Source organism: Dermacentor andersoni, chromosome 11, assembly GCF_023375885.2.
Source record: "Dermacentor andersoni chromosome 11, qqDerAnde1_hic_scaffold, whole genome shotgun sequence".
NCBI classification, from domain to species: Eukaryota; Metazoa; Arthropoda; class Arachnida; order Ixodida; family Ixodidae; genus Dermacentor; species Dermacentor andersoni.
In genome coordinates this window covers 79,261,433-79,287,975 of record NC_092824.1, presented here as the reverse complement: position 1 = coordinate 79,287,975, position 26,543 = coordinate 79,261,433, and the positions used below count along the sequence as shown (strand labels likewise).

Sequence of the window (26,543 nt, the reverse complement as noted above, 5' to 3'; positions counted from 1 at the left end):
TGTTAACAGTGTGCGTAACGAAGCCGAGATGAGAAGTCAAGGATCGGGAATGAAGCACGGCATAGGTTACGCAAACAGACAACCTAGAAAATGAACGGCACGTAGTGTAGCTGCCAGAATAAAGCAAGAGCGAAAATAAGCAAAACCAGAATACAGCAATAGCGATATTCACTTCCCATGCGATATGAGGATGCGACTTAAACAGGCGGCAAATGTGTTCTGCGCTCCTTCAGGATACTTTTCGAAATGAAAATTTAACCACCACCACCACCACACACAAAAAAAAACAGAAGAGTTCATAGTTGCGCGATATCACGTTCCGGCACACTGAAAGCTGTGAATTTTTGCATATACCATAGGCTGCCGTTGAGAACTTGAAGAGACCGCCAAATCTGTCCGTATCATCAAGGGTTCGTTTTAAGACATGATCTTTAAAGAGCTATAACTTTATTACTTATGGCGTATCCAAATATTCGCAAACCACAACACAAACAATACAGCAACCCAAAAACCAAAAGGCGAATGTAGGTTTCGAATGTAGAGCTTTCGCTATTTAGTAACTGTTGTTTGTAGACATCGTGCAAGGCCGCGTGGTGTCAGGAAATCTGACATTTCAACTAGCTTCCCGAAGAAAGCTAAGTGTCCTCGTGTAGCTAAAAAAAAAAGAACAAAAGATCACCAATCCGCACGAAGGCGAAGCATTGATGACTATAGAAATGTATTAGGCAGCAATGCAAAGAATAGGCTGGTTTTTCAACCGCATATGCTGGAGCAAACACTTCGCTTAATATTTAAATTAACAAATATGGTTTCACGCCGGCACAGGCGAACTCACTCGATGACCACGAACGCACGCTGTGTCGACACTGGCGGGATGAGCGCAAACAGAAAGAAGCAAACGCTTCCGCTGCCTCTCGCTTCAGCGCGTCTCCGAAACATGAGATTACGCGACCAGCAGCCCCAGCGCATGGGTCCACAGCGCACATGCAGCCATCAGCCATCTCGGCTCGCTCCACGTTTGCACCCGCCACATATTGCGCTTACGGGCAGCATAAGCGCACAACTACGTGTGACTGCATGCACAGCCACGGCCGGGCTAGAGGAGATGCGTGTCCACCTGGCCTCCTCCCCGCCCCTAAACTGACGCTCGAACATGGTACCTCGTGATCAAATGCCACTGATTTCTTTATGTCAACCAAAAACGCAAACAGAAGAAATTAACACGCCTAAAAAAGAAACGATCATTACCAACTGTATGTTTGTCTTGCCATTTTCGCTCTTTAGATTTGCCACTGACCCACGCAATCATTTCGTCTTTTTTTTCAATTTTAATGTGATCTTCCAGAAATTGAAGGCTCTACAAATGTCAACAAACGTCGCCAACACGAAAACATTAATTGCTCTCGGCATATTCAATTATCGCGGCGCTAACGCGATGGGCGTCCTCAGCGATATGTTCAACGATGCTGTCACGTAAGTATATAATGTCTGAACATATCATTTCCCATCGTGTATTACAGCAAAGCTTTTAATGAAACTAGAAGCACTTCATAACTTTATATCCATGTTTTTTTTAGAATATTCTAAGCAAAAACCTAAATCACTCACCAAGTTAATACTGTGAGAAAATGTGGGGATGCTGAAGAGCAGTGCACCGGAAAATTGTCAGTTAACCAGAGGGTAAATAACAATTGCTAAGCCATCATTCTCGGCGCCTTTAGAGGCCTTATATGACACGCTTACTGAGTTTACCCGCTTCTTCGGGAGGACCAAAAATGGTAGAAATTTCATATTGGCAGGAAATGAGGACCACGCTCCTCCTAATGGCTATCGAAAGCTTGAAATGCTTATCCTAATATTGCGATCTAAAACAATCAGTCCAGCTCTCCTAATTTATTACACGGTATACAAGAAACTTACCCTTTCGCGGTCTTCTCAGTGAATTACGCGAGGCACCTCATTCTGTTTCGTTGAAGCAGCAAATATGTTGTGATCAACGAACTATCATTTATGCAGTGTAAGTGTAAGTTAATAAAAAAAAAATGCAGGAGATGCAAGTTTTACAGCGTCTCATACTGCGGTTATGCAAAAAGTTTCTCGCAGCCATAAAATGACACTGAAACGCATAACTTCTGATTCAGAGCAAATAAATGGAACGTTATGAGCAATGTGTGGCAAAACGATCACAACCTTGGCCTAAATAAGAGCGTTGCCAATAATTTGTAAACCACCGCCTTTCCCCTATGTCATGCCTCAAACATGGTTCGTAGTTGCTCTTTGTGCCGTGCTAGCTGAACTAAACAAGGACCCATGTTTTTAATTAGCGAAATTAGCGCCATGGGGCGTTCCGTTTGCAGTTGCGCACGTCATGGTACTTAACCAAAACAGTGGCACCGATGACAAAATTTATACCGAAAACGTTTCTCGTACATTGTGGCCACTTCACGTCGGCCTTGCGCTGCAAATTTCAATATTATGTGTTAGGTGTTTTAGTAAAAAGAGTGCGAAAATAGACGGCTGAATGTTTGCTCTTAGCGTCCCTGTGCCGTCATGTAGTATCGCGCTGAGTACGAGCGGCAACTATATGAAAGCGCGCGACAAAGCGGTCGTGCGTTCTGGCTCATACTGAGCACGATATTACCTACTTGTCTTGGTTCATTGTTCTTTCACAATATGTTACGCTACACAGCTTTTTCATGTGGCTGGATGGGTGCTCTGGGGATGCAGAGAAGAAAAAATACTTGATCTTGTGATGTTTCTTTCCCGTTGAGATACCTCGAATATAGAACGCTACTTCATAGCATCCGTAAGCTCCGTAATAGCATCCGTAACCGTAGCATCCGTAATAAAGTACGCTATCATAGCGCAAGCAAACCGCACAAACCCAACAGCGTTCGGAGAATGCGAAGTCAGAATGACGCTGTCACTTTAGGTACGTAATGCGTTTACGTTTGGTTGCAAACGCTATTCCGTAATTCTCTATTGTTGTCCCATCTCGTTATAGCTCCCACTGCTCCGAGGGAACTCCTCGTGTATATTTTGAGAAAATAAGAGCAAGGCTACGAGTTGTGCATAGGCGAATTACAAAGCATGAGGCGAAGTAGCGGTTTTCGCCATAAATTACGTGTATAGGTGCTCCGAATCTCCATAAGGCAGTTTCTTGCAATCACAAGCGGCGCAACGTTTAGCCTGCTGCTGTGGCATAACTAGAAATGCCAACAACTTTATATTCGGTGAGCGCGGGAGGGAAGCCTTCGAAATTGTGTGTGAGAACTTATATGAGTTTGAAACAAATGCAGTCTTTGTAAAACATTGCTTTCAAAACGTCTTAAAGCGACTTGGAGCCATCTTAAGCTGTTTCCCAGTGTTTTTAGGGAACTATTCATTTCAGAAAGATTTGGAGAAAAGAAGCACGACCTTATGGCCTATGTTTATGCAAAGTTCAAAATGTTTGTGGTTAACAGCGCCTGTGTAATAAATTACGAATCGAAGCACCCCAAAGCGTTAATGACTAAATTTTAGGAGTGGCAGGAGATGTATCCAGATGCTCAGGCAAAGAAGTACAAATGCCGTCAACATCAAATTTACCGAACGTATAGAGGAATCCCATCGCAAGGGTGTGTGCGAACTTCAGTTTACGTGGATCAAATACAGCTTTTCAGAAACGTTCCTTTCTGAAGATCTTCAAAGCGCTGTAGGATTATCGCAAGGTCGGTTTCACGACGCACCTGATCGAGCTCCTTGCTGGACACAATTTACATTTAGCGAAAACAAGGGGCAATGTTATGAGTCGTGTGTAGACAGAATTTGAGTTTAATAAAGCCTGTGCAATCACTTACGCATTCAAGTATTCAAATTTTTGCCAGCGGCGGGAAGCATGCCACTTGGCGCTGACAAATGCCAGCAAGATCACATTTGGCGAATTAAAAATGTCGGACCGCCATGATAAATCTGTGGGCGAAATTTCAATGCTCTTTGACGAAATGCAGGTTTGGTAGAGCATTTCGAAAGCGAGTGTCACACGTCCGTTATCAGCTATGTTTCCATTTCCCGAGGAATCCCTGGGCCACAGCAAGTTCATACTTAACAGCAACGGGCAGCATTTTAAGCCTTTTGTATCACACAGTTTTAACGCCTGTTCCCTAATTAGCCGCGTTACAAATCATTATTATATCCTTTCGTCGGTACCTCCATGCGTTGTACAAGGTTTACCTGGTGACTTCAGCGAACTAAGTGAGGGGGCTTGTTCATGTTTGGTGGATGTAAGCGCTGGATCATAGGTAACGTTTAGGCTGAGGTGACCGCAGGTGGTTTTCTCACGTTATGTCCATTAAATTATGCTTGCGAGCTTTCCGGAGATTTAAAGGAGTATCAAAAACCGTCTAATTTTACCCTATTTCTCTGCCAGAACTCTAAATCCTACCGATATCAAATTTATCCAAAATGGCACGAAAACTATGTCACACCTGTGAGCAAAGGTACTTGCACGTTGATCAAGTATAGCCTTTCGGAACAATTTCTTGGCCAAGTACGAAATGGCGTTACATATGGCCCGTTTACGCTCATTTACCAGCGTCGAGAAGGGAGAGGTGCGAGCTACAAAATGTATATTAAGCGAGTATAATAGGTAGGGTATGGGTTGGGTGTAGGCAAACTTTAAAAGTGTTCTCGTTAATTAGGAGCTGGGCATTAGGTTGCATAATCATGCACTTAAACGCGTGCATGACTGAATTTCATGAGCGCCAAAAAAATTCGCGAGCAGTTTTATAAGAACTATTGTCACATACAGATAACTTTCTTAAAATTCCGCAATATAGTAATTATTCAACATAAGTTCTCACAATAGCTCGAAAGAAACTGCTTCGCTCGAGATTGTGCTGTGATTCTGCAAGGTCGCACACGTCGCCTGCCATACTTTGGAGCATGCGAAAAAAAAAGACTAAATTAGGATTAATCTTTTTAGTTGTTTGAGAATGTCAGCTTTGTATAATACAATTTAGAACAAGCGAACGACTATACAGAGGGTTACAGTGAAGCCGATCTCATACTTACAGTATGAGGTGACATCTACATGTGCTTGACCAATCTCACAGCCCTGTTAGCTGCTCTGACATTTTGACACTGACCCGTGCAATAACGGGCGAGGCTCTATACATTGTATAGGACACGCCTTAAGTTCTGTCAGAAGGTTTGCGCCAAGTATTTAGCCTGAGAATAAAAGAAATATCAGGAAATGCTACGCGGGAATTTCACCCTACATATAAGCAATGCAACGCAAAACATTTAATGAAACTATCCACTCTTAGCCTTTATCTTAGCCTTTAAGCGTGCCGGGTGCGCTTCCATCACGACCCGCAAGGCATCCCCAGAAGAATTTTGTTCCATGATCGCGTCAGGGATGCTTTCAGGGCCGGTACGTTAATCTGATGCCTCGCTTTCAAGAATAGCAAACACACAGAAGTCCATTGGATTTAGTTAAGTGCAGTCCTCCGGCCACTCTTCAGCTGGAATGAAGTCGGTCGCGAGAGCGCGACATCAGCGAAATGGTGCAGATTCGTTCATGCATTGTTTTGCTGGGGCGCCGTCCTACTGCGAACTCCAAGACTATTCCCAGAGGTGTGAAAGGGATCGGAGCAGCGAAAGCAGCTCTAGAACATCTTTAAGGTATAGGCGCGAGTGTCGATGTTTGCGTATTTTGTCACAAAACGAGGAGGAATGTAGGACAAGGGTGGTTACCCAAGCTCCAACCGTGACCGACATCGCACGGGAGTTCCGAAATATATATATATATATATATATATGTGTGTGTGTGCGCGCGTGTGTGCGCGTGTGTGCGCGTGTGCGCGCGTGTGCGCGCGTGCGCGTGCGCGTGTGCGCGTGTGCGCGTGTGCGCGTGTGCGCGTGCGCGTGTGCGCGTGCGCGTGTGCGCGTGTGCGCGTGTGCGCGTGTGCGCGTGCGCGTGTGTGTGTGTGTGTTTGTGTGGGCACGACCTGCTTTGCTAGCGAACAAATCTTGTATGCCTGTGTTTGCTGAACGAGGGGCATCGTGCATCACTCGCTGCAGCAACCAAGTTGCGGACACGGTCATCGTCTACTCCTCTGTGGGCTGGATCGAGCGAGAGAGCGAGTGCTACAGCCACCCGCCATCTGTATTTCAAAAAAGCGACGTGAAAGGGTCGGCTCGCTCAAATGCCGACCGGGCACCAGATATCGTGAGTAAACCTGCGTGGTTCAAAACGTGGAGGGCAGCAATACTCTTGCATTAACACTTCGCCACATGGCGCTGCACCACGGATATCCCTCGAGACGCGCACTTCACTAAAATAACAATAAAATAACAAACTAAGGTTTAGAACTGCTACATTTGCATGAACACAACGCGAGAGGGTTGTGTCAAAAAACATGAGGATACATACCTAAGCACTTCTTACGAGTTGTGGATGTGAAAGCATTAATGTCCAATTCAACGCCGCTGAGCTGTCCTTGTAGTAATGAACTTCTCGCAGCCAAGCGACCGCATTGAAACGCTTGGCACGTTTTAATTTGGCCTTACCGAGGCGCAGCTAGAATACAGGCGTGAACTAGCGCTGGCCATGGAACGCACTGATAACACAAGCTTGCAAGTAATTGGGCGTCGCGACAATCTCCTCTCCCCTCACACAACACCTGGTGCGCTACTGCGGCAGCGAGTGTCCGCTTTCCCACGTTCCGCTCCATCGAGGCGCGTTCGTGCCATGGCGTCTCAGCTACTGGAAGCTCCATCGAGTCGTGCTCGTCACGTGGCGTGGCAGCCAACGGGATTTTAGCTGCAGTTACGCTGCTACAGACGCCGGCTTTATGAGGCATTTGATGCGAACCAGCCGTTTCTAACAGCTCAATTTCACGCCCTTTATCAGATGGACGACGTTTCACTGCACGGTCTTTGTACTTACCGTGTCCCGATACCAATTCCGATGCCGGTGCGAAAGAGCGCATATGTCTTAGGGGACCCGCTCAAATCGCATCGCTTGCTGATCCGACGCGTCTGAGTTTCCATGCGCGTAGCAAATGGGTCGGGTTCGGTGAACCTACATCATGCAGTGGGGCTGGCTCAGCCTGACTCCACGCTATGGCTACGCAACCGGATCGGTTTTACAACAGATTGACCGCCCGATTCCAGCCTGACCAGCAGACTCGATCCGCTTGTGACGGGTTCATATTGTTACGTGAAGCACGAGACAGTAAGACGAGCAACGCCATGTGTATACTGCATTGCTGCGATGGCGAGACAGATATTATGAGAGTATGAGGAGTGCGTAGGGCCGAAAGAAACGCGAGAACTATTGAAAAGAGAAAAAAAAAGAACTCCATGATGGCTGCTATGTTATTGTTCAGTGCACGACACGCCTAGTGTACATAAAGATGGTGTTAGACTAAGGCCTCAGTACCTTAAGAAACGTGATCTTTGCACGGTGATAAGGAATCGGTCGGAATAGTGTACACAAAGTAGGTCACAACCGGCGACATTATTAGTAAGCGTGCCATCGAATGTCCGGTTGAAGTGTTCTGCGAGACCTTTGGTCTGCGGGTGATGTGCCGCAGTGGTACGGTGGACAGTGAGGCGTTCGTTGAGAAGCGCGGTAAGAACTTCCGGAAGCAAGACAGGTCCACCATCACGTTCACACTGGCGAATCCGGCTTCTAGGCGGGCGGAATTCTCCTGCCGCCAAAATTCGCGTCGTTCGCACTGCTTGCATACCGAGTCGCTAGAACGCGATATAGGCGGCATCTGCCGAGTAAAGCGCTAACCTCCAAGCGAGTGCGAGACATGGCCGGTTGGCGTTTTTAGAATTGCTAGTAGGTACGGCGGGGCGTGGCACTTTTGGCGGAGCTCGACGTTTCTGCGCAGGCGCGAGTAAGAGCGGGCGCGAGAGAGAAAATCTAGGGGCCTTTGCTCCTTGAATGTATGACTCGGCCTAGGCACTACGGAGGAGTTTTCTTAGCGCGTTGTATTCGTTTGTCCGCTAGACATGCCGGCATTGCGGAGTGTGGTCGATTTGGTTTGTACGCTCCGCCGGTGAGGCAGTGGACGCGGACGTGATCGCTGTGTCTGAAGAGACAATGTTCTGACTGGCGTTGTATAAGTCGCGGGTCGCTTTTCTCGTCGCGGTGATAGATCGGATGTTTTTACAAGCACTGCTCCAGGAGGGCAGAAGTAACCGGCAAACGGAGGCCTCAGGGGAGCACCTGAGGTTATAGTAAAACAGGTGGCGCAGGATCTCCGCGGCACCCAATCGGTAGCGGGGGGATCAAAGCTGGAAGCAGGGCGGCCCGTGGGTTGGAGCCGCAGAGGCCGAAGCATGCCAGGGGGTGTTCACATAAAAAATTGGCTGTCCACGATACCGGACCGCCGATCTTATACTCCCCTGGCACTCGCAGGCTTCTGCGAGCCCCAACCCACGGACCAGTCCGGCTTCTGGCTTTGATGTCCCCGTTGCTGCTTTGGTGTCCTGGAGGCGCCGCCAATAATGCGAAATAATGACAGCTTGTTTTCATTAGTAAAAACATGATCGAATAAATATAATTGCCTCGAGCCGCCAACTTGCGGTGGTAAGTTCAGCACTATCGCGCCCCGCGACTTCTGCCGGCACGCCTAGGGACAAGCGCTACCGCGCTCCAAGAAACTCCTCCGTAGTACCTAGCCAGAGTCGTATTTTCAAGGAGGAAAACTCCCCACATTTCCTCTCTAGCAGCAGCTCTTACACGAGCATGCGCGCAAACGTCCGTCGTCTCCGCAAGTGCCGCATTTCTCTGTGCCTACAAGCACTTGAAAATACGCGGCCGGTTGATGAGAGTTAATTTGAGGGATTGCCAGCCGTTTCTGCACCAGCGCAAGTAGGAGCAGGCGCGAGAGAGAAAATTTGGGGCCTTTTGCTCCTTGAATGGATGACTCTGCCTAGGCACTAGGGAGGAGGTTTCTTGACGAGGACATCATAATTGGAAATCTCCGCTCTTTCTGCGCATGCGCGAGGAGCAATGGTTGCGAGAGAGAACTGTGGAGACTTTCGCTCCTTGAGATTTCTCTTCGCCTAGGTACTACGGGGAAGTTCTTAGCTACGTTTGTCTCCAGCCAAGCTCGCTGCACAGAATCGACAGAATGTGGGCCGACAAGGCGAAATAGCCATGCCCGAGGTGAGTTTGTTGCTATTTTGTTGCGACGGTAGCATATTAAATTTTTATAGTCGCAGAGCGTTATGTTTGGATGTGAGGTGTCTCCTCGGATGACTTTGGTGGCAAAGCATTACATTGCGCCGATGAAATTCATTAGTGTCGTTGAGCAAGGTCAGCATACTGCACACTTAATTCAGGAGATTCGCGGTAACGGAAACAGTTGATGAATTCAACTGCCGTGCCGATGCTAGTTTGTTGCTTTTTTCTTTCTTTCTTTTTTGCGGTGGTAGCATATTAAATTCTGGCAGTCGCAAGGGGATGCGTTTGGACGTGAGGCGTTTTCTCGGATGACTTCAATGGCAAAGCATTATGTCCTGCCGATGCATTGTTCAGTAGTGTCGTTGAGCATACCACACACTTCAGGGGAATCGCGGGAAAGGAAACAGTTTATGAATTCAACTACCGTGCCAATGCATTGGTTAATGTAACTGAGCATACAACACACTTGGAGATTCGCGGGAATTGAACATTTTGTACTCTGCCTCGCCATGCAATTTGCGCCGTAAATCGTTGTGAGAGCTGTACAGCCACACTGGCAAAACACTACACCCTGCGGATGAATACGGAACAAATGTGTGCTAAAGAAAAATGGTCTTCATGCAATTTCATAGCAGTAGACCCTCGTGAAAGCTGTACAGTAACACTGATATTGGCTACGTGGTGCTGATTCGTAGCGATTCTGAGGTGCTTGTGGGCAAGGGTAATTAATGAAGGAGCGCGTATTACTAATCCCGGCTGTTACGATTTCTAGCTCATATACGGGGCCCTCTATGTGGGTGAAACAAGGGCTCAAATCGCTACAACCGCTTGCTAAATAGCTCTGAAGGCCTGCCAGTACACTTGTTCGGCGTCTCCGTGCTTGTACTGCGACAGCAGACGTGACGGAAGGTGAGCACGTATATCACACTATCTTCTGACAGTGGCCGCTTTCCACTCTTGGTGCACTTTGCCGCAATATACTACGTATTCTTGATTGCGCGACAGTTGCGCCTTGCGGCAAAGCTGACTTTAGGCAAACGACCTTATGCAACGCTCGAGCCGTCTTGTCTGTCACTGCGGATAGAAAACACATGCACGTTCAAGCTATTTGAGCTGCATCATTCTGTCGATGTTTACCCCTCTATATTAAATGAAGAGGATAACGTACGCCTGTGTGGGTGATTTAAAAGATTGATAAAAAGCCTGGCAACCTATGTGGAGTCAGTCAGAAAAGACTACTTATGCAGGTGACCACGCTCCTGTAAAAAAAAAATGCAATTCAGTGATGACCCTCTGGAGGTGTATCTGCACCTAGGTAAGCACAGCCGGCTCAGCAGTCACAAAGCAGGAGCTGAAGAGACCTTTTTAATGCTCATTATACGACATTGATAGCGATTAATTTGTGGTCAGCCAGTGACAAACGCATTGCACTAAACAGTGAGATTTCGTCTCAATCCGCAATGCTTATCTAGCGAACAAGAGACCAAAAGGTGAAAACAATGTTTTCATACAAGGCAAGTCATCCATGTAGCGTAATTGCGTTTATCATTGGTGTAATGTTGACGCACTTACTTTCTGAAGTCCAACTTTTACTGCAACTTAGTTTACGTTAGTGCAGGTGCTTCTACTGGCAACATCCAAACAATTATTTATCAAATTAGGTTGCCTTCTTGTAGTTTTAGAAATCTTCCTCCGGTCTTAAGTCTTTTCAGAATATGGAAGAGCTGGCTGATTGCACAAACCACGTAGCCAATATCAGTGTTACTGTACAGCTTTCACAAGGGTCTACTGCTATGAAATTCCACGACAACCATTTTTCTTTAGCGTACATTTGTTCCGTATTCATCCGCAAAGCGTAGTGTTTTTCCAGTGTGGCTGTATAGCTCTCACAACGATCTACGGCTCAGATTGCATGGCGACGCAACTTTTAGTACTTTCACATACAGAGTACAATATGTTCCATTCCCACGAATACCCAAGGGTGTTGTATGCTCAGTTACATTAAGAACTAATGCATCAGCACGGCACTTGAATTCATAAAGTGTTTTCGTTCCCGCGATTCCCCTGAAGTGTGTGGTATGCTCAACGACAGTAAGGAACAATGCATCGGCACGACGTAATGCTTTGCCATTAAAGCCATCCGAGAAGACACCTCACGTCCAAACGTATCCCCCTTCGACTATCAGAATCTAATATGCTAGCGCCGCAAAAAGAAAAAAGCAACAAACTCGCATCGGCACGGCAGTCGAATTCATAAACTATTTCCGTTCCCGCGAATCTCCTGAAGTGTGCGGTATGCTGACCTTGCTCAACGACACTAAACAACAAATGCAACAGCACGATTTAATGCTTTGCCACTAAAGTCATCCGAGAAAACACGTCACTTCCAAACGTATCTCCTTGCGACTATAGAAAGTGAATATGCTACCTCACAACAAAATAGCAACAAACTCACCTTGGACCCGGCTTCTTCGCCTTGCCGGCCACGCCACAGAACGCCTGCCACGCATTCTGTCGATTATGCTGCGAGCTCGGCTATGGACGAGCGGAGTTAACAACTGTCTTCCTCGTAGTACCTAGGCGAAGAGAAATCTCAAGGACCGAAAGTCCTCGCATTTCTCTCTTGCAACCATGCTCCTCGCGCATGCGCAGAAAGAGCGGAAATATCCAATTATGATGTGCTCAAGTTTTCTTGTAGCCGTTTGTCCCTAGGCGTGCAGGCATTGCGGAGTGGGGTCGACTTTGAGAGAGCTCGGACGCTGGCTGCCGGCGCTGTTCAATAGGTGAAGGCAGCGGGAATCGACGCCCAAATTGGCGACCGCTGTACCTACACTACGGCCCCTACTGTCCCCCCGGAAAGATCAGCGGGTTTCTTTAAGGTAGAGCGCCGTAAGAGGCAAGAAAGGTTTAATCCTTCATGACTGACTCACCACCAGGGCCGATGCCGCGAGAAAGTCTTTCCGACGTACTTTCAGAGGCAAAGTTGTGACTGGTCTTGCAGAAGTCGCGGGGCGCGGTAGTGGTGAACTTAGCGTTGGTTGGTGGCTGGACGTAACGATATTTATATTCAACTGTGTTTTTTACTTATTGCAACAACGTGTCATTATTTCGCATTATTGGCGGCGCCTCGTGGAGACAAAAGCGGCAACGCGGACAGCAAAGCTAGAACCGCGCGTGCCACGGGTGTATAATATCGGCTGTCTGCTGTCGCGGACCACCAATTTTATGCGAAGCATATTACTAGAGCTCAACCCAGCTCCTCAGGCGCGGCGGTGTCGCCTTCAATACCACGTGACACCGTGACGTCACGACAGAGGAGAAACGGGGCTCCAACCATTGAGAGGGTCTTGCTCCAACTCGCGCCGTCGCTCGCGGCGTCGCGGCGGTATATAAGCAGCTGCGCTTTTTCTAGGTGGCTTTGCCTCAACTCTTGCAAGATGGGCTGGGTGGGAATCGAACCAGGGTCTCCGGAGTGTGAGACGGAGACGCTACCACTGAGCCACGAGTATTTTTTTTTTCTTTACTGAGCCACGAGTACGATGCTTCGAAGCGGTACAAAAGCGCCTCTAGTGAATGCGGTGTTGCCTTAGAAACGAGATGTTTCTAAGGCTCAGGCGTGCGTCGCTTACTCAGGCGCACATTTCGTTGCCGCGCCGAACGCTGCGTTGCTCGACGCTCACCGCGTCCAATGCGGGGCGCGTAGTCGCTCCGCCGTAGCCCATTGTCTTACACCCCTTGGCGGGTCGACGGGAACGCTGTCGCGTTCCACTCCTGAAGGCGAAGCAGAGTAACGCATTAGTTTTTTCTTCTACTAGCCGAACCAAATATAGTCAAGCAACAGCAGTTCACCAGGTTAAACAGTGGTTCAACAACTAAAATAAAGGCTAGTATGCTTCGCATCCTGGGCTTAACCTTAGCTAAGCCACAGCTATTTTTTTTATGCGAACACCCCCTGGCAGGCTTCGGCCTCTGAGGCCACACCCCACGGGACGCCTCCAACTTTGACCCCCCCGCCAACTCTTGGGTGCCTTGGAGATCCTGCGCCGCCTTGCTTTCCTGAGGCCTCCGTTTACCGGTAACATGTGCCCTCCTGGAGCAGTGTCGTAAAAAATCCACTCTATCATCACGACGAAAAAGGCAACCCTCGACTTATACAACAACAGTAAGAACCTTGGCCCTTCACACACAGCGATCACCAAATGGGGCATCCGTGCCCACTGCCTCGCCGCGCGGGCAGCCAGCGTATGAGTGTAAACAAACTCGACCGCACTCAGCAATACCGGCATGAATGGGGACAAACGAATACAACGCGCGCTGAGAAACCTGCTCCGTAGTGCCTAGGCAATGCCATATATTCAAGGAGCAAAAGTCCCCAGATTTTCTCGCGCCCGCTCTTAGTCGCGCCTGCGCACAAACAGCTGGCGATCCCTCAAATGAACGCCTCGTGGCCGGCTGCGCATCACGGTTGTTCCCGCGGCTCGAAACTACGCAGTTATCTCAGCTCGTGTAGCGTTCGCGTGTTTACACTTTGCGTCTCATCATCACTTCTCGCAACGACGATGATAAATCCTGAGCAAGAAGACGTACTACTCCTAGAGGCTGCTGGCGACCACCTTTCTGAAGATGCATGACGCGCAGAAGCGTTCACCGAGGCGTCGTTGCCAGCGGCGTGTTCGCGACCGACCTTATTCGTCAGGTCATTCTTAGCACGTTGTCTTTGTACTTTACGTGGCGCTCGTCGAAAAGAACGAGGTGTTTACGCACCAGTTAGATTGGCATTTCCGATGTCGTTGCTCTCTTTAGGGACTGCGACAGAACTAGCGCATCGGACTTGGGCTCCATCTTTGGAGTTGTTTACTCGCGCCTGATTGGTCCACGGTGAGGGAATCCGGCGCCAACTAAAACTCGGTCCGGGACCGATCGGCGCGGAAAGGGATACACCGGCGGATATCGGCGCCACCGAAATTGGTTCCACGCCGCTCCAGACGACAAATGTCGCAGTGTTAACAAGGCTTCGCTCAGTTTTCAAGGCGCAGCGCGGCAAAAAAAAAATCAATAGTTCTAAATAAAGGAAGCAACACAGATCACTGGCTGCGACGGCTGACAAGGCGGTGGATTTCGTTTAGGCCGCAGTAAACGAGCTCTTGCCGGAAGCAGCCCCGCCACCAAATTATATCCCCGTGGTGTTCGCTGCAGCCAGAAAATTGCGTAGGCTTGGCTGAAAGAGCCGTCCATATTTGAGTTACGCATTGTACATGTTTCAGAAAAATAGTAACCGTTTACGATTAAAAAAAGACCGTTTCACGAATTTTGCTACGACAGCGGCTGTCCTCACGTTTACTTTCTTGGGTGTTAATGCTTCTGTATCTCAGGGTGCGCTAGCCAGCGGCACGCATGGCCATCATGACGTCACAAAGCCATCGTGACGCCACATGGCCACCGTGACGTCACAAGGCCATCGTGACGTCACATGGCCATCGTGACGTCACAAGGCCATCGTGACGTCACATGGTAATCGTGGCACATGCAGAAAATCGCTTGGCGATGTTTGCTGATCCTGAACTTCACGTATCGTCGCGCATCATCGGTCAAAATGTCAGACGTGTGACGTCAACAGACAGTGAAAACTAGCAAAGCGTAGAGTAAATTATTTACTGATCGCAGGCCTAGGTTTAGAGCACGCGTAATATTGAACACGAGTGGATGGGAAAACAACGCTGCGGTAGCTCAGTTACGCACGCGAAATCCGAAGATAGTGGTTCCGGCTCCCACCGCCGACGAATTACCTTGTCGCCCGCTTTCATTACCATTTCCTTATGTTCTACATTGCAGTTTCAACCTTCGTTATTTTACCCGATGCTTTCCTTGGCTTCATTTTGTCTTGGCATTATATGGCCATAATTTACAATATCGCGCCTCTTGATTGCCGATATCTCTTTTTATATATGTGTGTGTCCGTGAACCCAGGCATTTAGAGTGCGTTAATGAACCGACGCACGAGACTATATTTTGTTATTCCAACGTTTCGGCCGTATATATATATATATATATATATATATATATATATATATATATATATATATATATATATATATATATATATATATATATATATATATATATATACATACATAACGAAGGTGCACACTTACGAAAAATGCATCTTTAGTGTTTGTACCATTTCAGCCCTGGCACGGCCTTCGTCAGAATAAACGCAGATATGTACTTTTTTTTATTATTTGCAAGTGTACACGTGCACGTAATGCTGATTATGCCCACGTGCGCATGCCCATAAAAGCGGCTGAGCGCTTCTATCTGTGTTTATTCTGACAAAGGCCGTGCCACGGCCGAAACGTTAAAAACATTAAAGATGCAATTTTCGTAAGTGTGCACCTTCGTTTCTTCAACTACCTATGCACCGGACCTACAGAACTTTCATTGAATAATATATATATATATATATATATATATATATATATGTGTGTGTAACTTATACGACCTGGCAATATATACATTGCCAGGTCGGTATTTGCCATTTAAAGAACCGCTTCCTCTATTACTTGGTTACCGATATTTATTTTATTTCTACATTCTGCGCGCAGAAAAATATTACAAGGCTCATGACGAGAGACAAGCAATTCCCCTCCAACACCAAGGTGGGGCTGTCCTTCGAGCTGGGCACCCTCGTCTACACCCTAAAGTCCGTAAAAAAAGGTATCGACTCAGATTTGGTCAACAGTCCGTGCAAGAGCCTCTACGTCACCAACTTCGACGTCGTGGTACGCTTTTCCTATTCTTTTTCGCGACCACAAGCTCATTTTGCGAACACGTTACTTGGCAATCCGAAAGCTATTTGCTATTGCCTCACGCGGGGCTTTGGTTGCACCTGCGAAACAGGTAGACAATACATGTAGCCAACAGTAGTCGCAGAATTGTGCAATCTAAATTGGTTTTCACGTCAAGAGAGGGGAAAGAAAAATGTCGAGGACCACCACAATGTCGCCGAATTCGCGTGCTTGCAAGCGCGAAATTCTTAGACCGAGTTGTAATACTTTACGGTAAAACTGTGTACCAGCTTAAATGTGAATGAGGGCGTATATTGGTTTAGAAATCGCACCTTCGCACCAGAAAAGGGTGTTCTTGCTCCGATGCTGGAGCCTGCGAGACCAAATGAGGCGACGTGAATAAATAAAGAAGCGAGTGAGTGAGTGAGTGAGTGAGTGAGTGAGTGAGTGAGTGAGTGAGTGAGTGAGTGAGTGAGTGAGTGAGTGAGTGAGTGAGTGAGTGAGTGAGTGAGTGAGTGAGTGAGTGAGTGAGTGAGCGAGTGAGTGAGTGAAACAACTTAATTTGGTCCACTGTAAATGTAAGCAAACTCAACGTCACCTGGCTGGGCCCACTCGGGGACCATCAGGTGAAACCTGACAGCCCTCGAGCGAGCACTTTAGCCCGGTGGGGATAAGATACCGCTCCGTCACATCGATGGCCTCATGCAAAACACCCTCGACCTGACCCTCACATCCGCTGGAGCACCAGATGGTGATGTCATCCGCGTAGTTCGTGTGGTTAATCTTCGGTATTTTGTTCAAGGCCCTCGACAGGTCGATCAGGGAGATGTTGAACAGCGTGGGGGACATCAGCGCCTCCTGAGGTGTTCCCTTCGGCCCAAGCTGAATTTCGTGGGTCAAAAACTCGTCGAAGCGGGTAACAGAACAGTTTTACACAGCCATTCATTTTTAAGGGCGTAATTCATTTTAGAGTATGCGTCCGTGATGTGACGTGTCATACGAGGTGCTTTGTTGCATGATATTTCAAAGCTTTAGCATGTGCACGTAGACGACCTACAGTTTACTGTAATTTGGAACTTACAGTTACCAATACAGTTGTATTCTTTTGCTCCAGAGTTGAAGTGCGATGCGCATGACGCCGGAAAGATTAGTAGGTCCGCCTAGCGCTACGCAAATAAATACATGAACTCATATATGCGGGATGCAGCAGCTAAAAGCTTTACCGTTCAGAGGAGAGAACCGATCCCCCTATCGGTTCTACGTATGAGGGTATGAAAGATCTACGTATGCAGCAACAAATCGTAACAGTCCGCAAGTACGGGGCCGAGTCTATTTCCTGCAGTGATACGCTTTAACCGCTCGCCTCCTGCAACTCTCTGTAGCGGTGCGAAGAACGAGCGCTCGCTCCTCGTGCGGTCTCAGAAGATCGTGTTTTTTTATTTCTTGCGCTACCGTTTGTTACAAAGATATGCTATTCCGCTCTTCTTATTTTCTAGCCTTGTCTAGGAAACAGCCAGTTCAACCGAGAGATAGTATTTGAAGGCGTGGAGGTGGCCCAATCACAGAGCGATATAAGGCAGGTCATACTTTTCGAGAGCAACAACACCATCTTCTACAAGGTGAGTTCCCTGCACACCTAAAGCGCGCACCCCGAATATATTTCTGCACGCGCGCGCCCCGTGTTGCGCGCCTCAATTCAAACGCCGCGCGATGTTATTGCACTGCGGAACACGTGTTGTGAGGTGCTAAAGGTGCTAGCAGATCACGTGACGTGTGTGCGACGTCCAAATGCAGGCGGACACGTGCTATTTGTGAGGAACAGCGAAGTGTGAGCCGCACACACATAGCGCGTCTCAGTTGATGGGGCATTTGCAGGACAAGGCCTGCTGTACATTGGCCAGGCACGATGTTTCACCGTATTGTTATCCCCTTTCCCAAAGCAGCAGTCGATGAAATTGACTGGGACAATTCGTCGTGCCTCTTGTTTGCTTGATGCGCCACGTTGATTTCACAATGTCAAGGAAGCCAGCAATACGGGTCGAGAGGCCGTCGGGCAAATATACTTTCTCCGTTATTGGACGTGGTTGCAAAGTTTACCAAGTAAATCGCCACTACAGCTTCTTGGGGAACTACAAGACGATTGACAGCTTTATTAGAGACATGTACCATAGCTGGGTAGATAACTTCACATCGTAACAAAATGTGTTGCATTGTTTCCACAGCTTTAGCGCCGCAAGCACGTGGCTAGGTCGAAAGGCAATAAGATTGCACGCAGCAGAGTGTACTAAGAATCTCTGGATCCGGACAGGCCGCCAATGAAAGCCCCTGTCAACTTTAACACCTGAACTCTGTCGAGTAAGCATAGCTTAGCAGGACTCTTTGAGGAACTATCAGACATTGTTTTGGATATCATCGGCTTTAGTGATATTAGAACAGGTGAGACTTATTCATTGCTGAATAATGGCCACGTCCTCTGCTATAGAGGTCTCCCAGATAAGAAGCAATACAAGGTAGGATTCCTAATCCATAAGGACAAAGCGGGCAACATTGACGAATTCTACAGCATAAGTGAGAGTGTAGCAGTGGTTGCAGTGACACTTAATAAGAGGTATAGTTTAAAGGTGCTACAAGCTTACCTACGCTCCAACATCCACTCTCGATGATGATGAAGTAGATCAGTTTTATGGAGATGATGAATTGGCGATGAGAGAAGTGCAAACTCAGTATACTGCAGTAATGGGCCACTTCAATGCAAAAGTGGCCAAAAAGAAGGCTGGTGAACAAGCAATTGGCAACAACGGCGTCGATTCCAGGAATCCTAGAACAGAGATAACGGTAGAGTTCGCAGAAAGGAATAAGCTGCGAACTATCGACACCTTCGTAATTAAGCGAAGCAACACAAAGCGTACTTGGAAAAGCCCTAATGGTGAAACAAGACATGAAATTTATTTCCTACTTTCTGCCCATCCCAGCATAGGGCACGATGTAGAAGTGATAGGTAGGGTAAATTTCAGTGATCACAAGTTAGCGAGGGCTAGGATTCACCTCAATTTGAACAGAAAAAGAGTAAAATTAGTGAAGAAGAAACAGGTCAACTTAGAGGCAGCAAGGGTAAAAGCAGACAAATTTAGACTGGCCCTTGCAAACAAATATGCAGCCTTAGAACAGAGAGATGATGATTACATAGAGGTAATGAATGAAACCGTAATGAGGCTGGCTTCAGAGGCAATATTAGAAGTGGCAGGCTAGGCACCAAGGCAACCAGTAGGCAAGCTCTGCCAAGTAGCAAAGGACGTAATAAATAAACGACAAAGCACGAAAGTGTCCAACTCAGACATAAGACAGAATTCGTGGAACTGTCAAAAGTGATCAACAATGCAAAAATAAGTGGTATTGGAAACTATAACGCGATGAAGACTGAAGAAGCCGTAACAAATGGACACAGCCTGCAATTAGTCAGAAGGAAACTTCGCACAGGACAAACCAAGAGGTGTGAACTGAAAAATAAGCAGGGTAATATCATGAGTAATGTCGAAGGTATAGTAAAAGCAGCTTAAGAATTCTATACTGACCTGCGCAGTACCCAGAGGAGCCACGTTACCTCCATTCGAAGCAGTATTGAACAGGTTGCAGACTCTCCTCCTATAGCTAACGATGAGGTCAGAAGGAAACGGGGAAAAGCGGCAGGAGAAGATGTAATAACAGTCGATTTATTCAAAGATGGGGGAAACATAATGCTTGAAAAACTGGTGGCTCTCTACACGAAGTCTCTATCGACATCAAGGGTTCTAGAAAACTGGAAGAATGCAAACATAATACTGATCGAGACAAAGGGAGACATTTTATAATTGAAACATTATAGGCCCATTACCTTACTCCGGCTATTATATAAAGTATTCAGCAAGATAATTTGCAATAGAATAAGCGCAACACTGGACTTAGTAAACCAGTGGAAAACGCTGGCTTCAGGAAGGGATACTGTGCAATCGATCACATCCATGTCAACAGGTCATCGAGAAATCCGCAGAGTGCAATCAGCTTCTCTATATGGCTTTCATAGATTACGAAAAGGCATTTGATTCAGTAGAGATAGCAGCAGTCATAGAGGCATTACGCAACTAATGGTACAGGCCTATTGCATAAATTTCTTGCAAAATATTTACGGAGTTTCCACAGCTACCTTAATTCAACACAACAAAAGTAGGAAGATGCCTATAAAGAAAGGGGTAAGGCAAAGAGACACTCTCTCCAGTGCTATTCACTGCGTGTTTGGAAGAAGTATTCAAGCAAACAAACTGAGAAGGCTTAGGTGCAAGGTTCGATGGCGAATATCCTGAAGCCTTCGGTTTCAAGATGACATTGTTCTGTTCAGTAACACCAGAGACGAGTTACAACAAATGATTGAGGGCCTTAACAGAGAGAATGTAAAAGTGGGGTTGAAGATTAATATGCAGAAGACAAAGATAATCATGAATAGTCGGGCAAGGGAAGAAGAATTCAAGATCGCCAGTCAGCCTCTAGAGTCTCTGACGGAGTACGTTTACCCAGGTCTATCAATCACGTGAAACCCGCACCATTAGAAGGAAATTCACATAAGAATAAAATGGGTTGCATCGCACACGGCAGACATTGTCAGCTCCTGTCTGGAAGCTAGCCATTAACATTGAAAAGGAAGGTGTACATTCAGTGCATTTCAGTGGTGCTGACATACAGGGCAGAAACTTGGAGACTGACAAAGAAGCTCGAGAACAAGTTAAAGTCCGCGCAAACTGCAATAGAACGAAGAATGCTAAGTATAACAGTATGAGACAGAAAGAAAGCGGTTCGAAACAGAGAGCAAACCGTTATCCCCGATATTCTAATAGTCATTAAGAGAAGAAATGGAGATCTGCAGGTCATGTAATGCGCAGATTAGGTAACCGGGGGACGGTTAGGGTTACAGAATGGGTGCCAACGGAAGCCAAGCGCCATCGAGGACGGAAAAATACTAGGCTAGGTGATGAAATTAGGAAATTCCCGGGCGCTAGTTGGAATCGGTTCGCGCAGGACCGGGGTAATTAGAGATCGCAGGGCGAGGCCTTCGTCCTGCAGTGGACGTAAAATATGATAATGATGGTGATTGCGATATCAATGTACCTTGGTATGCAATATACCTGGTAGCGAAGTTTCATAGAAGTCCCCCCGTTCAGAACATGGCGGTTCATTCGCGGATGGAATGGTCCGCGGATGGATGCTATGAGCACCCCTTTCAAACGGGGTGGTGGGTTGCGCCACCAAGCTCTTGTTCTTTTTGGCCTAATCTCCTAGCAATCTTTTTGAAACACACACAGACACGAAGAATTCCCAGCAGCAAACTTTCTGAACCACTACTACGAATTCTGTGTTTGTACACCTCCTTTATTTTACGTCTCTCTGCTTTTTGGCCAACAAACATCCAAGCGCTTCTTACTAATCTCTTTTGCGGAAATGTTTACCCCTGCTATCTCGGAACCCAAAGGTTTCAAGGAGGCCAGAGGAGCCTAAACCGACAGCTGGGTAGATAATTTCACATTCGAATAAAATGTGTTGCATTGTTTCCCTAGCTTAACCGCAGCAAGCACATGGCTAAGCTGAAGGGCACTACTGAAATAGCATTTATTAACATTTTGGGTGACTCTGCAGCTTCGCCTTCGTGAATGAAACGCGATTAGGCCGGCTGAGTCTCTCTCGTGCTCGTTGCTGCTCCGCGGATTGGCGACTCAGTCGCTTGGCTTGGGCCTCCTTTGCTCGATACTCCGGATTCCCGGCAAACTTATTCCGCATTGCCTCCGCCTCTCTCGCCCTATATTCCGAATCGTATAAAAAACTATTCTGGCGCATCGCGGCAGCGTGCCCAGCCTTCATCTCCGCCTTCCCCGCTTCAGTCTGACGTGGCCGACCTCGCCGCCGAGCAGGAGTAGGCGTTCCATCAGAACCCACCGTAGAAGACGAGTCAAAAGAGCACCACGCACTGGTAGACGTCACCGCACCCATCGCACACGTGTTTTCTCTCGGCAGCCTAGAGCGGGCCCAGCCGGCCCTTAATCGGCATACCCATTCCCCACAGACGAACAGTAATTTCAGCATGACAAGCCCACCTGGCAGACTCCTGGGCTGACGAAAGGAAAGTTTCCATCGGTCCACTACTCCGGACAGATGAGTCCTATAGTGTCAAATTATCGCGTCACCACACGGAGACCAACTCGGCGGCCCCTTGGCTGCTTTATACTGCTGCCTGTTCCTCCCTTAGACAGGTGGTCATGCATTCGCGTAAACATCACCTGTCGCGTTCCCTAGAATGAGACCACGTGACTCGCATTCACGACCCTATCGATCAATCAGGATTTTCATGTCACGACGCCACCAAAGCCGGCATTTCCGCGACACGAGCTCCTTAAGAGGAAGCTTTAGCTCGGGCCCAACTCCGACGCGGCCTATTCAAATACATGTAAAAACGCAAAAACGTTTTTCTGAGATAACCCCTGGACCGATTTTAATGAAAGTTGTTGCATTTGAGAGAGAAAGTTAAATTCTAGTGATTGTTGGAAGCGGAATTTTGATTTAGGGCTTTAATTTTGTTAAAAGAATTTTCAAAAATTCAGACGTTTGAAAAAAATAGAAGCACGAAGTTTAGAAGCTAATAGCTCTGCATGAAGAACAGATATCGCGATTCTGTAAACGGCATCCATTAGACCATTCAAAGCGGACATATTTGATGTGTCAGTTTGCATCTTACGTGAATTTTTTACGTTGTTTACGAAGGTTCTGCAAAAGTTGTAATTACACATTACTCCATTTTTTGAGGTTCATGTGTAACATATCAGTTTTGTCCGCTTTAGATGTGCTATCAGGTACAATTCACAGAATTGCGATATCATTTTTTCTTGCTAAGTTACGGAGCTTTAAACTTGATAGTCTCGTTTTCTGAAAATTTGCGATTTTCGCCAAATTTTTATACAAATTTGACGACCTAAATCGAAAATTCGAAACCAACAGTCACTATATTTTAAGCTTTTCTTTTAAATGCAGCAAACTCCGTCAAATTTGGTGCAGTGGTTGCCGAGAAAAACGAATTCTCGTTTTACATGTATTTAGATAGGAGCACCCGAGCTAAAGCTTCCTCTTAAGGCTGTCCGGTTGAAGAATCGAAGATTCGATCGATCTTCCCATCGGGTGACAAACTTAAATGATGTCGGAAGCACTATTGTGGTGCACGTGCCAGCGATGTAATGCAGCTTCTATTGTAGCCTTGAGGTCCGGACGCGGCAGTTTTATATTAATTAGGCATCTAGTGACGCGCCTGCGCGGCACATACACGACCGAGTACAGGAACAGCTGGATCGAAGTATTGACCTGTACATCGGTAAAATTTCTGCACAAACCCACAATTCGCGATGAGTGCGAAGGTCTCACCCTCTGACGGAGTCCCCTGTCGTGGTTTTGTATAATTGAGGTGTATCTGTGCCACTATGATTCGACGTCGTCTTTTATGAGCGCATCCACTTTATTTCTTATTTTCCTGCCTCTCGTTTCACGCCTAACAAGACACCTTTACTCAGGATAGCAAGTTCTATTTTTGTATTGTAAATGTTGGAAACGATTTGTGCAACCTCTTATGTCACGTGCGCCTCCGAGACCAACGTCGGAGGCGAAAGTTGTCGTTTCCCCGACTGTCTGCCAGATGGCGCCACATGCGGGTTCACCAACTCTCCCCTGAATTATCGACGAGCAAGACGACACAATTTGATGACACCGTTTGCAAGGCAGACCTGAAGATGCGCGTGAAATTACATATACCTGCTGCACCAGCAGTCCTAATTTATTTTTTCTGCTTGGAACATAAGATCGTTGACAGTCCAATATGGAAAAGCACAGTTTTCATTCCAGCACTAAGAATACTAGCGTTTCAACTCAAACTGCGTTTGCGTAGGCGCGAGTACTTCAGCTTATTAGCAGAAAGGCCAGAGGGTTAAAATCTGTTCCTGATGTTTGTGACGAAATAACGGCTGCATAGACGTCGCGATGTCTCCTTTCTCTTGCCCCTGCACCGTTCCCAGTTTTTTGAGCGCAGCAATTGTTTATATTTATTTGCATTACATTGGGCGCAGCTACTTTGCAACCTTTCTTGGATGACGAATTTTCCGAGCCCTTATTCCAGGCGTCACGCCACGCACGAAAGGCTGGAGTCTGTACACACGAGAAAAAAACTTGCGGTTCGTTAACCCTGTCTTCTCACTTCTGAATTATTATGGGAGCGAATTTCATAAAATGGGACAACTGTATTGGACCCGAGTATAACGCGAAGTAACAAAGGACATGCGTGTGGGTGTCACAATGAAAAAAAAATGATCGCACGCTTTATTTCTGAGGAACTCGGGGCCGTGTCTTATTTGTGGGTTTGGGCTACATTTAGGGTACCGAATAATTAGCCATAATAAATGGTTGTTGCGCACAAGCTGAATGACGAAGGCCAGGGATTTCACGAACACAAGCGCAACTGTTCGCTTGTGTTCGTCAAAATCCCTGACCTTCGTCATTCAGTTTGTGCGCAGCAAGAATTTATTATGGACTGCTACCTGCTCGCCCAAACAACTGCATTTCTTAAAAAATTGACCGTCGCTCTGCAATCAGCTGGCGTGCTGCGTAGATAGAACTCAAAGCAACCTACACGGAAAGGCTTTGTTCGCGGGTTCCGTCCCCTTACTAGGACAAATTCTTCGTCCGCAGAAATACTTTTTTTTTTCAAAAAATACGAGGTACTTCGCGGCGCTTTGCCGACTTCTGCTCAATTAGTTTCCTTTTCTTTCTTTTTCTTTTGTGTGGAAACGTTGCAGAAAGCGTCTTGTCCGTACACTGTGAAAACCTCTCGGAGGCATCTTCCAAACTGACTGAGACGCGAGCAAGCTGTGCTCCAGAAGTGAGCTCGATCCGTAAAACAAAAAAAAAACGCCTCTCTGCTTGCATGTGCAGATCAGAAAGCTGGCCGAGAATTCCACCTTCCTGCGGCCGGGCATGTCGCTGCTGGTGCTCAACGCCCACCTCGGGGACTTCAGGAGCCGCGGGAACAACCCGTGTGCCTCGTCCAACGAAAGAGACCGAGACGACCCGTTCTACCGAATCAGAGTAATTAGGACATGGCTCGGGGTGCCCTAAAGCCGAACCGAGGCAGCTTGGGGAAGAGTGGTCGTCGGACTGTGGAGTGGTGTGTGTGGCGCTAGTGACAGGCTTGTGCCTTGGCCTTCAACTCGTGTTGTGCTGTCATAAAGTGCGACACCCGACAGGATGACTGCGTTTCCTCATTAGTCGTCCCTTTGCGTAGTTCAACAATATTAGCGTACCCCTTTATCGTGTGTTTCACGTTGTTCTAAGCGAGAGCTACGGACCGACTGTTTGATTACGAACAGCCGTGGATATCAAAAGAAAGTTAGCCTAATGAGCCGGCGAAGAAAACTCCGCAGAGGGGCACGAATTTTCTGATACTCGATTCATTACGAGTGAACTACAGGGCACCCGCCCTGGTTGCTCAGTGCCTATGGTGTTGGGCTGCTGAGCACGAGGTCGCGGAATTGAATCCCGGCCACAGCGGCCGCATTTCGATGGAGACGAAATGCGAAAACACCCGTGCACTTAGATTTAGGCGCACGTTAAAGAACCCCAGGTGCTCAAAATTTCCGGAGTACTCCACTATGGCGTGCCTCATAATGTTGCGTACTCCAGGGTAGCGTATCGTACTGCTGCCGAGTAGTAGTAGCGCCTGCCTATCGAAGCTCGACCGACGTTACTTCTTGGGTAGCGTGGCGTTGTCGGCGGGCTGCAGGCATACGGTAGACCATGTCGACCAAGCAAGGGCGAGACGATTTTCTAGTGCGAAATTTGCACGGTTTACTCAAAGGAAGGTGAAAGAAAATGGGGAGAGCATGAAATGATCAAAAGTACATTTCGGAGCCCCTTAAATAGGCTCTCTACATTCGTGGGCGGGATCTTGCTTCCGTCGATGTCACGTGACCGGCCCGGAAAGAGGGTCCCTCCTTCTCTGGTTATACCGAGCCTGCTGAAAGGAAGAAGTCATCCCGCCTCGCGGAATCGTAGACGCCTGTCCGCCTCTTCTGCGCTTTGCGGGTTCCTGGAAGGTCTAGGTCCAATTCGAGGAAAGGGCCTCTCTAAACTCGCACACACAGACACAAAAGAGGCTGTATACTGCGGGGCTTCCAGCAGACAGGCACACTCGAAACGGTCATGGCGAATTAGAAAGTCACGCTTCATTTCGACGAGGCCTGGTAAAAGGTCCGGTGAGAGAAAGTTCTTTCTGCACATGCATCAGGACGCCCACAGTAGCAGGCGAAGTCACGCCTCATTTCGACGAGGTGTGACGTTACGAAGTCGGTTGAAATTCCTTTCGCCACGTGGTCTCAGACGCCAACCCTAACAGCATCTCCGGCGGGGGCGGAAGATCCCGAAGTGTAGGGGCCAGCAGCCGCTGTACGAGGGATCGGCGTTTCGGTAGCAAAATTCCCCTTAGAGGTGACCAACCCTTAGTTCGTACCAGGTAGATT

At 47.4% G+C, this 26,543-nt stretch overlaps 2 protein-coding genes across 3 annotated transcripts in view; one reads left to right on the top strand and one right to left on the bottom strand.

The window, feature by feature from the left end:
- LOC126518063 (uncharacterized) overlaps positions 1-26,543 on the bottom strand; it is a 159,508-nt gene that overhangs the window by 91,076 nt on the left and 41,889 nt on the right. The window contains exon 1 of one of the 2 annotated variants that reach the window (XM_072285565.1): positions 6,416-6,554. The exons of the other annotated variant lie outside the window; for it this stretch is intronic. The gene's annotated coding sequence lies outside the window, so the exon portion shown is untranslated. Of the gene's footprint in view, positions 1-6,415; positions 6,555-26,543 lie in introns of those variants that run through there. 2 annotated transcript variants of the gene reach the window in all.
- Positions 6,070-25,325, top strand: LOC140214200 (uncharacterized). The gene is made up of 4 exons (XM_072285566.1): positions 6,070-6,211; positions 15,790-15,966; positions 17,469-17,591; positions 24,961-25,325. Exons 2-4 carry the CDS (start codon positions 15,808-15,810, stop codon positions 25,141-25,143), a joined length of 465 nt encoding a protein of 154 aa, XP_072141667.1. The 5' UTR covers positions 6,070-6,211; positions 15,790-15,807; the 3' UTR covers positions 25,144-25,325.